Source organism: Gymnodraco acuticeps, unplaced genomic scaffold (genome assembly GCF_902827175.1).
Source record: "Gymnodraco acuticeps unplaced genomic scaffold, fGymAcu1.1, whole genome shotgun sequence".
Taxonomy (NCBI): domain Eukaryota; kingdom Metazoa; phylum Chordata; class Actinopteri; order Perciformes; family Bathydraconidae; genus Gymnodraco; species Gymnodraco acuticeps.
Genome location: NW_022990863.1, coordinates 25,206 through 41,416, shown reverse-complemented (window position 1 = coordinate 41,416; position 16,211 = coordinate 25,206). Strand labels below are relative to the sequence as shown.

At 39.7% G+C, this 16,211-nt stretch overlaps 1 protein-coding gene across 2 annotated transcripts in view; it reads left to right on the top strand.

Annotated features, from left to right (window-relative positions):
* Window positions 1–1,459: 1,459 nt before the first annotated feature.
* Window positions 1,460–16,211, top strand: part of txnrd3 (thioredoxin reductase 3) — a 33,902-nt gene continuing 19,150 nt past the window's right edge. The window contains exons 1-8 of one of the 2 annotated variants that reach the window (XM_034233253.1): window positions 1,460–1,795; window positions 2,616–2,676; window positions 3,648–3,757; window positions 7,138–7,245; window positions 7,739–7,811; window positions 9,399–9,584; window positions 10,036–10,178; window positions 11,810–11,925. In XM_034233253.1, coding sequence (XP_034089144.1) covers window positions 1,679–1,795; window positions 2,616–2,676; window positions 3,648–3,757; window positions 7,138–7,245; window positions 7,739–7,811; window positions 9,399–9,584; window positions 10,036–10,178; window positions 11,810–11,925 — 914 coding nt within the window. In that variant the 5' untranslated portion in view covers window positions 1,460–1,678. The remainder of the gene's footprint in view (window positions 1,796–2,615; window positions 2,677–3,647; window positions 3,758–7,137; window positions 7,246–7,738; window positions 7,812–9,398; window positions 9,585–10,035; window positions 10,179–11,809; window positions 11,926–16,211) is intronic. The other variant, XM_034233254.1, reaches the window with a different exon arrangement.

Below are 16,211 nucleotides of genomic sequence, written 5' to 3'. Positions count from 1 at the left end.
CCGCTTCTCTCCATTTCTAACAGCTTTTGTGAAGCCAACGTTTAAAAACTCCTCTTTGTATCGTCTTTTTGCCATCATGTACGATCGCGATTAATCAACAGACAATAAACAGACGGCGCGAAAACTTTCGCGGGGGGGCGCGTCAGAGCTGATACAAATACAATCTTTTATTTTAATTTTATTTGTATTTAGAAAATTAAATCATTCAATATGCAATGCTATATTGCATAATTTTATTTAAAAAAAAAAAAAAAAAAATTGTATTTGCAAGGCAGCCATCAGCTCTGACGCTGTGTGTGTGTGTAGCAATGCATTTAACTGGCGACCCAATCAAAACGGGTCCGCGACCCATTTTGGGTCGCGACCCTGAGTTTGGGAAAGGCTGCCCTAGAGAGATAATAATGATTTGTAAAATATCCATAAAGAAAAAGTAAATCTGTTTACAGTTCTGTTTCATATGGGTGTTGAGAGATGTATCCATATCTCTTAATGTTGCTCTCAAAGTTCAAATCAAATCAAGTTTTATTTATATAGCACATTTAAAAGCGATTTTTGGTCGAGCCAAAGTGCTGTAGGCCTACATGTATAATAAAAACACATTACTACAATCACAATAAAAGACAATAATTGACAACAGAAATATATAAAAAAAACAAAAACACAGGGAATAGTCAGGTGTCATGCTCCGCTCTGACTAGAAGGATTGATGCTTTTAACTTCAGTATTTAAAAAATAAAATCTTCCCGGGGGACCTCGTATACACAATCCACCTGCTGTCATTGGCTAGTTTAACCAATAGATGGCGCTAGATACCTGATTATTGCATATGAACCCACACCAATGTAGGAATAGAAACCTGAAATGCTCAGAGCTACCACTTAATTATTATTATCAAATTAGGTGTTGTCTTCTTTGCTTCATTTGTATCTCAGTTTAGGGTTAGCTGTCTTCGAAGGACGCCTGTATGGCTGCTTATTTTAGTTTTCATCGTATTTATTTATGTTAGTACACTACAAACGCGTCTTATTAAATAAATTAATACAGATTTAGCTTTTCCCTACATTTGATGTATTCCACAATGAGTTTCTTCCTCTAATTAAAGCCCTATAAAATGAATGAAAAACAAAAATGCAATTAAACTGTTAATCACAATTGAAAAATATTATTTATGTAAAAAGACCTAGCCCTTGTATGTACTTCACTTTATTTGATTACTTTAAAGTATTTGTATTTGTTTCTTTTAAGTATCTGAAAGCTTTTTATGTCATGCATTTTCCAATAAAGCTCTACAAAAAAAAAAATAGGCGAGTCTGTGACGTTTCTATAGGTGTGTTCGTTTTGTTGTAAGACTTCCTCCGCGTGGGTGGAGTTCTTCCTGTTTGCAATGACGAGCAATGCAACAGCCGTTACACACGGTGACCCAAATCGAGTGCTCCCAAAGCAGCACGCCAAGAAATGCTCAGAGCCGTTTGGCGCGGTGTGTAGACAGGCGGCTGACGGCAGTAAGACAGGAACGGAGGAGGTCACAACCGGCGACTTTTTTTTACATTTCCGCTTGGATAAAAGTCCCGGGACACATTGGTGGATTTATTAAAAGATTGTTTCTTCGGTTTAACGTTTTCCTCCAGCCGTCTATCGAAGCTTGCCCCTGTGCAGGCGGACGGAAACACCTTGAAAAATGCCTCCCATCGAAAATGACACCGGGAAGAATGATCTGAAATCCCAGATTCAGCTGCTGATCGACTCCAACCAAGTGATGGTTTTCAGTAAGAGCTACTGCCCGTATTGTGTGAAGGTAAGCGGGTTATTCTGTCTATTTAAGTTAGCCTTGCTTGGCTGGGAAACTTCCATCTACTGCCATGAAGTAGTGAATGGGCTCCGTCTAATTGCTGCGTCATCCTGTCACGTTACCACAGACAGCGGAGTAGTTCAGATTACAACACATTACACAAGTCTCAGAAAAGGTGGAAGAAGTACTCATATCTTGTACTTCAGTTAAAATATAAGTACCAGGGTGTAGGAATACTTTGTTACAAGTACAAGTCCTACATTCAAAATGTTACTCAAGTAAAAGCACAAAAGTATTGGCATCAAAATATACTTAAAGTATTAGTATCTGTGTTTCTTCATGTTTTTTGTGATTAACCCATGCTATAAGTAAAAAAAAAAGAAGAGTTTTATATTCTGAACAAAGTGGATCTGTTTAATGAAATAAGCTGTAAAAAATAATAATATTTTTGAGTAGATAATATAACCACCTGGTCCTATTCCCACGAAGGGCTCCGTCTAATTGCTGGGGTGAATAAGAAATATTTTTGATACAAGTTGATCAAGATAGCAGTTTGTTCGCATTTCCTAATAAACGTTTGCAAACTTGCAATAATAAAGAGTGTTGGAGGAAGTACTCGGATAGATTACTTAAGTAAAAGTGCAAATATCTGGGTTTCTTACAGCTCATTTCTTTCATTCGCTTTCATAACTTACACACCAAGCGATGTTACCCAACACTTGACATGAATAAAGGGTTTTAATAAGCTTGTTTACTAATTGAATGATGAATTTGGAGTATGTGTAATTGGAGAATTTGTAACATATGAATGTATTTGATCTTGTAGGTGAAAGACTTGTTCAAAGAGCTGAAACTCGAGTTTAATGCGATGGAGTTGGATCTTATAGGTGAGCAGTCGCTGACAAATACTTTACCTTAAACACTCGTAACAATTGTCTTTATCTGCTTACATTAAAGTGTTTAGTTGAGTGCTTCTGAAGGGCTTTTTCTGGAGTTTAAAGTCAAATGATACCCCTATTACTTTGCCTAATTGAATAGGATGTTAATATAACTTACATTTCCGTGGTTTTAGCTTAAATCTGGATGTCTTCCTCCATGCTACGGCCATGGTGTTGTACTTTGCAGCAGCAGAAAATGCTGAGTCACTCCCTGAAGATACCTTGGCCTCGTGCCAGATCTCAGGAAACGGCTCTGTCGTAAGAGCTAATCATTTCAGTTTTACTTTTGTTAAAGAAAGTATATGGAGATGTTTAATCATTGAGTTATTAACCAACTTAATCTCTATTATGAATACAATTGACCTTTTCTAAAGAAATGTTTTTCCAGTATGTAATGCTTCAGCTAGATTCACAGTATTTAAATTGTAAGGACATTTATATCGGAGGCAAATTATACCACACAAGGGAACCTAACAAAGTCATATCCTGTTGCTAAGGCAGAAAATAAGTGTGTAAACAAATATATTCACTGTTAATGAAGTGTAAGATTATGTCTCCAACCTCTTAGCTAAGGTCCAGTTGACTTCCTGTTTAAATTAATATGGAAATTAAACTCATCAGCTTTGCTTTACTATTAGACTCTGACTGTAACACATTTAACTGACTACTTGCACACTTTGGAAAGTAGATAACAGTTTAATCACAGCCTGTGTGTGTAGCAAAAAGCTAAGATGTCAGCACAGACAGGAAGTTGTGATTATAAGACACATTTTCATGCTTCCCCCTTTTAGCTATTTAGGCATATCCTGTGTCTATTACTCATACACTATCATATGAAAAGCAGATGTATTAAATGATTGTCATTTTTAAACGGCAGTATTAGGTTGCTTTTTAACAATAATTCAACCCTTCTGTTTTAGAGGATGGAACCAACTACCAGGATATGCTGCTCGAGATGACCGGACAGAAAAGTGTTCCCAACGTCTTCATCAACAAGACGCACGTGGGCGGCTGCGACAACACATTGCAGGTGAGGAGTGGTTATCTTATTAAATGTCTTAAAGAGAGTCAAATCTTCCCGATATACAACACCTGCATATCTCCTTAGAGGACATGTTACTCAAGCAAGTGGCTCATTTAAATGGTGTGAAAACAAGTCTATTTGGCTCGAATTGAAGCTGAACCCACCACTATTAGGGTCTCATGATTTAATAAAGTAAGACTGAAGCACTCTTTAACTTGAGTTAAATCCCAGTTGAAATGTACGTTAAAGGGCCTTGAACTTATTGTCTGCAGTGGTTGTGTGAAGCTGACAATTGAGCGGCCCGACAGAGCAAGGAGGCAGAGGCAGAACGTCCAAAATACAACCTGGTGTGGGCATTTATTACGTCATGAACACATGACACACAGCCTTAATCCTGCTGTTTCTCCCTGACCACAGCCACAAGGATCTCACCCACACTACCAGCCTCCCAAGAAAACTGCACCTAAATACACACACAGAGTAACAAGACACAGGTGAGGGGGGAGCAATTAGACACGGGGGGGAGGAGGGAGGAGGAGACAACACAGGGCACCAGGTGCACACAGTCCAGCCACAGACATGGGGGAACGGGAACACTTTTCAGAATGAAACCAGGAAACAGAGACAGACAAACTAGTTACATAAATTACATACATTCCTGTGCAATGTTTTTAGTGCTATATTACCCGTAACGGAGGCCGAGATCTACGGGCCCAGAGATCACCTCCGTTACAGGTTGCAATAGTATTTTGGATTTCTGTTTCCTTGTTGACGTTGCAAATGGAGCTGCAGTGATGCAAGAAATACTTAAGACTTGATCTGACAACAAAGTATTATCTCAGCGTCTTGTTTTTGCTCAAACATGCCTTGTGAAATGCAGCGTGTCCAAACCGAGAAACACAAGGACAGTAAACGTAGTAATCAGCAGTGAACCGCTGCAACGCGTGTATATCGGTTTATTCACGGCATTCATTTAGTTATTCTACAGTATTGTTGTTTTATAGTTATTTGTTAATGTAACCCAATTTGTGTTCTTTGAAATTGAAAAGTGTATCGCATTGTGTGTGTTACTTTCGTTGCAGTTGTATATGTCTTAAGTGTAATTTGGCCTGGCTTCCTATTTATGGACATGCTTTTATTTTGAAGGAGAGTTAGCGCAGTTGACAGGAAGTTGTTGTTGCTATGGAAACAACGTGACGGAGATCAACGGAGAAAAAGTAATATCTACATATAAAGACGGAGAAAGTAAACGATAACGTTTATGGTTAAGTGTTAGCACCCCCCGAAGAGAAACAAGCTCTTTCGTTGATATTGGAGATTTAAATTCAATTTGAAAACAAAACGAATATCCGAATAACGAAATTGAAACCCGAATAGTACTCCAACGAACGAATATTCGGATATTCAGGTACAGCCCTAACATGTTGTATGGAACTCTGTGCTGATTTTACGAGACTTATTGTCGAACTGGCACTGTGCTGGTTAAGTTTTAAAAAGCACCCAAGATGTTTTTTTACTTGTTCTATCCATTATATCTCTTTCTTACGGTCGGCTGGTTAATTAATGTAGCCTTAGTTTTACCGTTGACTTCATTAGGGCTGTCAGTAACAGTTTGTTTATATGTTATATTAACAGCCGCCAAAGTATATTTTTGTATCCGTCCGCGAGCACGACGCCATCTACGATCGATGAACTAGTGGACATCCCTGGCTCTACGCCTCCTGTACCTGTTCGCTCTGCTAACGAGCGACCGACAGAAAGGGAGACCTTAGGAGAAACAGAGGAGGCGCATGTTGCTGCACATCAGTCATGTGCAAATGCGGCGCAATTCTGCACTCCGAAGTAACCCCGCTGCGAGGCTCCGGCGAACTAACAGAACTAACGGTTAACAGAACTAACGGTTAACAGAACTAACGGTTAACAGAACTAACGGTTAACAGAACTAACGGTTAACAGAACTAACGGTTAACAGAACTAACGGTTAACAGAACTAACGGTTAACAGAACTAACGGTTAACAGAACTAACGGTTAACAGAACTAACGGTTAACAGAACTAACGGTTAACAGAACTAACGGTTAACAGAACTAACGGTTAACAGAACTAACGGTTAACAGAACTAACAGTTAAAACAGTTAACAGAACTAACGGTTAACAGAACTAACAGTTAACAGAACTAACGGTTAACAGAACTAACAGTTAACAGAACTAACAGAACTAACAGAACTAACAGAACTAACAGTTAAAACAGTTAACAGAACTAACAGAACTAACAGAACTAACGGTTAACAGAACTAACAGAACTAACAGAACTAACGGTTAACAGAACTAACAGAACTAACAGTTAACAGAACTAACAGAACTAACAGAACTAACAGTTAAAACAGTTAACAGAACTAACAGAACTAACAGAACTAACAGTTAACAGAACTAACAGTTAACAGAACTAACAGTTAACAGAACTAACAGTTAACAGAACTAACAGAACTAACAGAACTAACGGTTAACAGAACTAACAGAACTAACAGAACTAACGGTTAACAGAACTAACAGAACTAACAGTTAACAGAACTAACAGAACTAACAGTTAACAGAACTAACAGAACTAACGGTTAACAGAACTAACAGAACTAACAGTTAACAGAACTAACAGAACTAACAGAACTAACAGTTAAAACAGTTAACAGAACTAACAGAACTAACAGAACTAACAGTTAACAGAACTAACAGTTAACAGAACTAACAGTTAACAGAACTAACAGTTAACAGAACTAACAGAACTAACAGAACTAACGGTTAACAGAACTAACAGAACTAACAGAACTAACGGTTAACAGAACTAACAGAACTAACAGTTAACAGAACTAACAGAACTAACAGTTAACAGAACTAACAGAACTAACGGTTAACAGAACTAACAGAACTAACAGTTAACAGAACTAACAGAACTAACAGAACTAACAGTTAAAACAGTTAACAGAACTAACAGAACTAACAGAACTAACAGTTAACAGAACTAACAGAACTAACAGAACTAACAGAACTAACAGTTAACAGAACTAACAGAACTAACAGTTAACAGAACTAACAGTTAACAGAACTAACCGTTAACGAGCGTGCTGGATTATTTCCTGTCTATTATTCTGATGATTGATCGTTGCAGCTCTAGACTGCACTTGATGTCACAATGACCAAATACGTCAGCAGCCATTTAGTTAACCTGTCATTGAAATAGCACCGCTTGTACTGGGACAATAATTAAAACGGCTGTTATGAGAGTGCCTGTTAGATATGTGATGTTGATAGTCATTCAGCTGCACGATACGAGTCTCTGAAAGAATAACTGCTGTCTTGATTGAACGCTGGATTGATTGATGCTCCTGTCAGGCTCATAAAGACGGCAGCCTGCAGCAGCTCCTGTGTGCAGAGACTGAAGCGTACGACTACGACCTGATCGTCATCGGGGGGGGGTCTGGAGGCCTGGCCTGCTCGAAGGTGACTCCATCAAACACATTCACTGTTCTTTGATTCATTAAAGAAGCCCTGATGTGTGTCCTAAGTGTATTGGACTGTATTCTTGCAATATGTAGGATGACCTTAAATATAACTTTACGTTCTCAGTGTTAATATTGATTTGATTCCTATATGTTTTGTTTTTCATATTCTCATGTAGATTTCTTGGGAGTTGAGACCTGCATGTTGAGACCCCTCGTTAAAGAAACCTAATCTAAATTGGAGTACGAATGGATGTACACAAAAATATATAGAAGCCCTGATCTGCTTTTTAGGGTTTTCCCTTTCCCCTAGTGTTCTTTACTGTAGTGCACGGGCTAAGGTCCCAAAGGGCAGCATTATTTGAACGTTAAAGCATACAAACATGTCACATTAGAAGCAAAAAATACGAACCTGAAAATGAGCGTTATACGTCCTCTTTAACTTGCAAACAGTCTGCAGAAACCTATACATAATGTTTTACGTGATATCGCAGGAAGCTGCTGCCTTGGGGAAGAAGGCCATGGTGCTGGACTATGTGGTGCCCACTCCAAAGGGAACCACCTGGGGTAAGAGGCTTCATTTCAAGGATACTTGTATAGATTAGGGATGGGAACGATTAATCGAATATTCAAAATTATTCGAATATGAGTTATTAATATATATATTTTTTGGGAGTGATGCCTAAGTTGATTACATATGATCAAATGGAATAATTCAATGTATACGACAGTGCCATAGCTAAATGTGTTAGTTGACGTCTAAAGGTGTTTTGCTCCGCTCACCGGTCCCTCACAGCGGGCAGAGCTGCAGGTGCTGATCTCTCTCTCGTGTCCGGTTATACTTCACTCGCATTTATGTCCAAATCCATCAGATCTAGTTCTAGCTAATGATATGGCTGCTGCCCCCCCCTACACGCAGACCACGCAGACTCAAACCTCATTTTAGGCCCAAATGCGGCGCTAATGCGCTCCGCAGCCGGTGCGAGGTTCCGGCACTAACAGCTCATGAGCGTGCTCCCCCGCCCCCCGTCAACACTCGCGACACATGAGTGGCCAGCCTAAACAACAATAAGCGCTGCTTGGCAACCGTGTGTGGCGGCAAAGTACAGAGACATTTTGACAGGAGAGATTTAGTTTTGCCGCTATTCAACATATTTGACCAGTCATAGTCCGGTAATTATTTACACTCTAAGAAGAGTCCTACACAACAGACATGGCGTCAAAAAGGAGTAATGTGTGGAAATATTTCGACCAGGTTAGTGAGTGCGGTGTAGAGGTCAAACGATGCCAAATTAAACGTATATACATGCTATACCTTGCTCTACCCGCAACCTCCGTTCCAGCTGAGAGGGTCTTCTCTACAGCTGGCCTGATTGTGAATCGCCTCCGCACATGAAAGCTGTAGGCCTATAGCTGTCAAACTGTGATCAGTTCAATACATTTGACAAATTCGACTTGGTTTCTACACTTATTTGAACATGTATTTATTTCCAAAAGGTCTTGAAAAATGTATTTTTTTTTTTACCCAATTTTTTTTTTTAGGATATGTACATTTCAGTTAACCGTTTTTTGGGGGGTCGAATATTCGAATATACATTTGCTTTCAAATTCCCATCCCTAGTATAGATGCACGTGATGCTGAGTATCTTTAACTCTCTGTATTGATTATTTCAAGGTATTGCTACTGTGTTGCCCTGTGGTCAAATTTCACTGTGTGCATGTGTGTGTGACCATTAAAGAGGGTCACATCCTCCAAGTCTGTCGGTCTGTCTGTCTGTCTGTCTGTCTGTCTATCTATCTATCTATCTATCTATCTATCTATCTATCTATCTATCTGAATGTCTATCTGTCTATCTATCATTTCCAATTGCTAGTTAAGATAAGGTATGTTTATTTATATAGCACATTTTCAGACACAGAGGCAATTCAAAGTGCTTTACATCATCATTAACACTTAATACAAAGACAACAGAAAGGAACACAATTAATAAAACCTGTCTGAAAATGAGCTGATCAGATTTTGGCCACTTTATGATGTCATAACGTTTTGTTGGCTTGTGTAACCATTAGCCAATCACCAACCAAGGTAACCCGCCACCCCATCACCTGAATCTCCTCCTAGAGCACCATTGAGTATTTCCATGTGTTGTTCAGGTCTGGGTGGAACCTGTGTGAACGTGGGCTGCATCCCCAAGAAGCTGATGCATCAGACGGCCATGTTGGGAACCGCCATTCAGGACGCTCGAAAGTTCGGCTGGGAGATCGACGAGAAAGGTGAGGCCTCAGAGCAGCAGAGACCCCGGAGGTCACGCAGGGGCGACATCGGACCGGTCTGCCGCGGTAAATGTCGAGGCACACCTTGTCAGAAGTAGTGATTGTCTCAATTCTATTAATTGTGCAATATGCAGTGGAGGAAACAAGTACTTGATCCCCTGCAGATTTTGTAAGTTTGCCCTCTTACAAAAACATTAAGTCTATATTTGTAATGGTAGGTTTATTTTAACAGTGAGAGTAAGAAAAAAGATAAAATCCAGAAATTGATATTATATATATGATAGAAATGGATTTGCATATAGCTGTGGGAAATAAGTATTTGATCCCCTTGCAACCAATCAGAATTCTGCTTATTTCCTCCACTGGGATTTTTTTTTTGTTGTATCTTTTTAATAATGTGCTTCTTAGGTAACATTAAGCTGTCTTTGTCTCTTTTCGGCTGTAACAATGTAGATGTCCCCTCTGTGGGACTAATAAAGGTATTCTGAATGCTAATAATGGAGGTTTGTGTTCTCAGTGAAACACAACTGGGACACGATGAAGGACGCGGTGAGCAACTACATCGGCTCCTTGAACTGGGGCTACAGAGTGGCTCTGAGGGACAAGAACGTCAACTACGTCAACGCCTACGCAGAGTTCATCGAACCTCACAAAGTCAAGGTAACGTGGGGGGAGGAGCCAACATGCAGCCTGTGTTCATTGTTATATTATCTTCATTTGTTAACACCAAGTAGAAGTACTCAGATCTTGTACTTGAGTAAAAGTAGAAGTACTCGGATCTTGTGCTTGAGTCAAAGTAGAAGTACTCAGATCTTGTGCTTGAGTCAAAGTAGAAGTACTCAGATCTTGTACTTGAGTAAAAGTAGAAGTACTCAGATCTTGTGCTTGAGTCAAAGTAGAAGTACTCAGATCTTGTACTTGAGTAAAAGTAGAAGTACTCAGATCTTGTGCTTGAGTCAAAGTAGAAGCACTCAGATCTTGTACTTGAGTCAAAGTAGAAGTACTCAGATCTTGTGCTTGAGTCAAAGTAGAAGTACTCAGATCTTGTACTTGAGTAACAGTAGAAGTACTCAGGTCTTGTACTTGAGTAACAGTAGAAGTACTCAGATATTGTACTTGAGTAAAAGTAGAAGTACTCAGATCTTGTACTTGAGTAACAGTAGAAGTACTCAGATATTGTACTTGAGTAAAAGTAGAAGTACTCAGATCGTGTACTTAGTAAAAGTAGAAGTACCAGAGTGTAGGAATACTCTGTTACAGTAAAAGTCCTGCATTCAAAATGTGACTCAAGTAAAAGTATAAAAGTATTATCATCTAAATATAGTGAAAGTAGCGACAGTAAAAGTAGTCGTTGTGCAGATTGGTCCATTTCAGAATAATATATATGATGTGTTTTATAATGATTGATCATGAAAGTGTTCTCAAAGCTGGTAAAGGTGCAGCTAGTTTGAATGACTTTGTATACTGCAGGGTAGCTGGTGGATTTACTCCAGGTGGAACTAAAATCAGATTTTACACTTGGTTATATTTACCATCATTCCTCCACATCTGTGAAGTAACCTTGTTAGCACCTCACACACTTGTAATGGGTTGTTTCCAGTGATTGTCACATGGTGTGGTTGATGGTGTTTAGGGCACCTGGTGTATGTGGAGGTTTGGTAGCATAGCTCCGATATCTTTTGTTGAGCGTATGATTCTGTTTGGTTATTGTTTTGATTTACAATATTAAATACCCTTAAAACGTCGAGTTCAGTCCAGACTCTATTATGTGTGCGCGTCACATCAATGAGCGAAGTTTAGCCTCAGAGCGGCCGTATTCTAAGGGAATATAGCCTTTAAAAAGGGAGCTTTCATGTTTTTGTACAGATGTTAAACTGGGTTAGCTGGTTCCACATCCAGAACAGGATTAGCCACGAAAATGACTGATGGATTGAAATGTTGTCCAGCCTGTCGTGGTGTTTTGTTTGTTTTTAAAACGCCTTTTCATTTCAACCGTGTTGTTGTTGGCTTCCCTGCTTCATAGCATCTTTAGTTTCACCTGCACGTAGTTGGGAGGGTTACTTTAAAAAATATAATCCATTACAATTACTAGTTACCTGTAAGAAATGTAATCCGTAACCTAATCTTAGTGTGTATATATATTGTAAAAATATACAGGATAACTTTGGATTTCTTCAATAAGTAATCCGTTAATCCTCTGACTGAAAATTGGCAATATTCTGCTGGATGATTTTAATCTGTGTTCCTCGTTTCATTAATAACTCAGAGTTCCTGTTTGTATTTTCTGACAGGCGACAAATAAACGAGGGAAGGAGACGTTTTACACAGCGGAAAAGTTTATCATAGCAACAGGCGAGAGGCCGCGCTACCTCGGCATCCCCGGAGACAAAGAGTTCTGCATCACCAGGTGAGAGCACACTGCATTTACACCTTTATATTTAAAGGGGGGGACTATTTTATTAATGTTATGCTTTTTGGGGTTTCCCCCCCAACTCTAGTGTGTTATATAGGTTACTACATCAGAGGAGAGGACTCTTTAAAGTAGAGACACTACATACTGATATACACCAGAACATCAGCAGGAGAGGACTCTTTAAAGTAGAGACACTACATACTGATATACACCAGAACATCAGCAGGAGAGGACTCTTTAAAGTAGAGACACTACATACTGATATACACCTGAACATCAGCAGGAGAGGACTCTTTAAAGTAGAGACACTACATACTGATATACACCAGAACATCAGCAGGAGAGGACTCTTTAAAGCAGGGACACTACATACTGATATACACCTGAACATCAGCAGGAGAGGACTCTTTAAAGCAGGGACACTACATACTGATATACACCTGAACATCAGCAGGAGAGGACTCTTTAAAGTAGAGACACTACATACTGATATACACCTGAACATCAGCAGGAGAGGACTCTTTAAAGTAGAGACACTACATACTGATATACACCTGAACACCAGCAGGAGAGAACTCTTTAAAGTAGAGACACTACATACACCTGAACATCAGCAGGAGAGGACTCTTTAAAGTAGAGACACTACATACTGATATACACCTGAACATCAACAGGAGAGGACTCTTTAAAGTAGAGACACACTACATACTGATATACACCTGAACATCAGCAGGAGAGGACTCTTTAAAGTAGAGACACTACATACTGATATACACCTGAACATCAGCAGGAGAGGACTCTTTAAAGTAGAGACACTACATACTGATATACACCTGCACATCAGCAGGAGGACTCTTTAAAGTAGAGACACTACATACTGATATACACCTGAACATCAGCAGGAGAGGACTCTTTAAAGTAGAGACACTACATACTAATATACACCTGAACATCAGCAGGAGAGGACTCTTTAAAGTAGAGACACTACATACTGATATACACCTGAACATCAGCAGGAGAGGACTCTTTAAAGTAGAGACACTACATACTGATATACACCTGAACATCAGCAGGAGGACTCTTTAAAGTAGAGACACTACATACTGATATACACCTGAACATCAGCAGGAGAGGACTCTTTAAAGTAGAGACACTACATACTAATATACACCTGAACATCAGCAGGAGAGGACTCTTTAAAGTAGAGACACTACATACTGATATACACCTAAACATCAGCAGGAGAGGACTCTTTAAAGTAGAGACACTACATACTGATATACACCTGAACATCAGCAGGAGAGGACTCTTTAAAGTAGAGACACTACATACTAATATACACCTGAACATCAGCAGGAGAGGACTCTTTAAAGTAGAGACACTACATACTGATATACACCTGAACATCAGCAGGAGAGGACTCTTTAAAGTAGAGACACTACATACTGATATACACCTGAACATCAGCAGGAGAGGACTCTTTAAAGTAGAGACACTACATACTGATATACACCTGAACATCAGCAGGAGAGGACTCTTTAAAGTAGAGACACTACATACTGATATACACCTGAACATCAGCAGGAGAGGACTCTTTAAAGTAGAGACACTACATACTGATATACACCTGAACATCAGCAGGAGAGGACTCTTTAAAGTAGAGACACTACATACTGATATACACCTGAACATCAGCAGGAGAGGACTCTTTAAAGTAGAGACACTACATACTGATATACACCTGAACATCAGCAGGAGAGGACTCTTTAAAGTAGAGACACTACATACTGATATACACCTGAACATCAGCAGGAGAGGACTCTTTAAAGTAGAGACACTACATACTGATATACACCTTAACATCAGCAGGAGAGGACTCTTTAAAGTAGAGACACTACATACTGATATACACCTGAACATCAGCAGGAGAGGACTCTTTAAAGTAGAGACACTCTTTTTGAACATTAAAGCATGGCGACATGTCACTGGTGTCTAAAAAGGGTCTCTCCCAATCAGTGGTTGCGTTAGACTTTTTCGTTGTCCGTCATCTTGACCGACAGGATCGTAACATTTCCGTCATAATAATCCATTATTACCCGTCATTTTATTTTTCATGTTTTAATGATGAGATGAGACATATTTAATATTTATGTTTGGGTACTGAGCAGCAAATATTCATTCATTCATTTTTTGAATGATTCATCCAGAACTTTTAAGGGCATGGAGAGAAAACAGAGACACCGACCGTGTGGTCACTTTTCATGTCAACACGAACATGAATGAATGATTTATTTGTTCCTGCTCTGACAGACAGCAGAGGGGGCAGAGGCCGCTAAAAACACCACGACCACTGTGCCTAAACAGGCAAATATGAACAATGCCATTGTTTTAAATGAGACAATTACAATCAAAAATATGAACAAAACATTTACAAGAACAACTCAATTGACCTGCTGTAGCCTGAACGCTGATTTCTGCATCGTCGTGCACCCTCGGACAAATCCGTTACTCATCTTCGCTTCTCTCAGCCACTTAAACTCTTGCTCCCACTGAACCCGGTACTCCCGCTTGAACTCCTTGCCACTTGCTTGCCCCTCTGCCGCTGGCTGAACGTTGTCAGTCTTACTGGCTTGTCCTTCATCCTCCACCGCATCAATCCCTCTTTTCACCTCGTTTATCCGCACCATCACAATTACTGGGCTTATTAAAAAAGCTTCGGACGATCAGCTGCCGTGACATTTTGCGACGAGACTAGACAATAGCTACTTAATATACACACACTCGCCACCAACTGGACAGGGGTGTGAATGACTAAATAATAGTTAGACTACAGTAGAGTAGATCGCCCTCAGTCGACCTGGCCACTCAGGAGGTAATATAATGAGGGCCGCTGGTGGACTTTTTGGCGCTGTTCCGAGTTGTGTTCTAATCTGTCAAAATGACGGACTGCTTTCAGATTTTTCCGTCATTGTTAGAAAAGATCCGTCATTGACGGAAAATATTCGGTTAACCTCTGCTCCCAATAGGGAGTGTTATCTTTGAAAGCACACACACCCTCTAATCCTCTCGGTGCTTGTGTGCTCTGTGGGTGGCTTTGTAATCCATTCATCTCCCATCTGTGTAAATGTTATGTAATATGTGTCTTCAGTGATTATGCTGCTGATTAGCCAACCTGTACATTGTCTAATGCTGCTCACTTAGTCCTTTAAACCTTGAGCTAAACAATAACTAATAGGCAGTCTTATGAAAAATGACATTGTCAATGCATGTAGATGTCCAGTATGATCTCTCTTTGCGTAGCAGCTGCTGGATCACTACTCTTTAATACATTTATATAGTTGTAAGCCAGTCTTTTATTATATTCATATCTTTTTATGGGTTTGTGCTCGGACCTCTGACAGTAAAGGCGTCATAAAAGGTGTTTGTTTTTATTATTAAACCAACAATATACAGGAAATGACTTTATAGCTGTCAGTGTAGCCAAAGCAGACATTATTACTGGCAATATAAATATGTCCAACTGTCAGATGGCAGCAGCTTGTGTTATACTTGAAAAATATAGGAGCATTTTCAGGTTCATATTTGTATGTTGTGCCTCTACTGTGACATGTTTCCATGCTTGTTCAAAAAGAGAGAAACTCCCTTTGGAGGGAACACAGGGATGTTATCCTTTGCAGACCATTACCATGCACTAAAACCTTTATAACACACCACATGAAAGGGAAAACCCTATTACATCATCTTCACCAACGCGGAGTTCTTTTAAGTCGAGTCTAAAAACACTACTTTTCACAGCTGCTTACCCAGAAGTCTTTTTAAAGGGGACCTATCATGCAAAATGCACTTTTGTACATCTTTTATACATGAATATGTGTCCCCAGTGTGTCAGAAAACACAACCCTCTCTCTTTTCCTCCATGCCCAAATCTCTAAAAACGGGGCTGCAACGGAGCTGAATTTTTCCGATGTCAGAAAAGGGGTGCTCCGCCTATATGGGCAACTCTCCACCTATCAGGGGAATGGGGGGTTGGGCCACGGCCATTGCAGTTCGAAAGTGCTGGAGACGCTGTAGTACATATGCCAGGCCTGTAGGTGGCGCTGTAGTCTGCCACAAAAGCAGCGAAGAAGACTTCTCACAGAATCAGCCCCTGCAAAAACAGGGCTGCAAATAGAGCGAAATAAGGCATGGCTAAAATGCATGATCTGTTTGGTATTTTTTTTTTTTTTTTAAATGTATATAGGTATGGCCCTACAATATATTATTGAAATATAGCATGATAG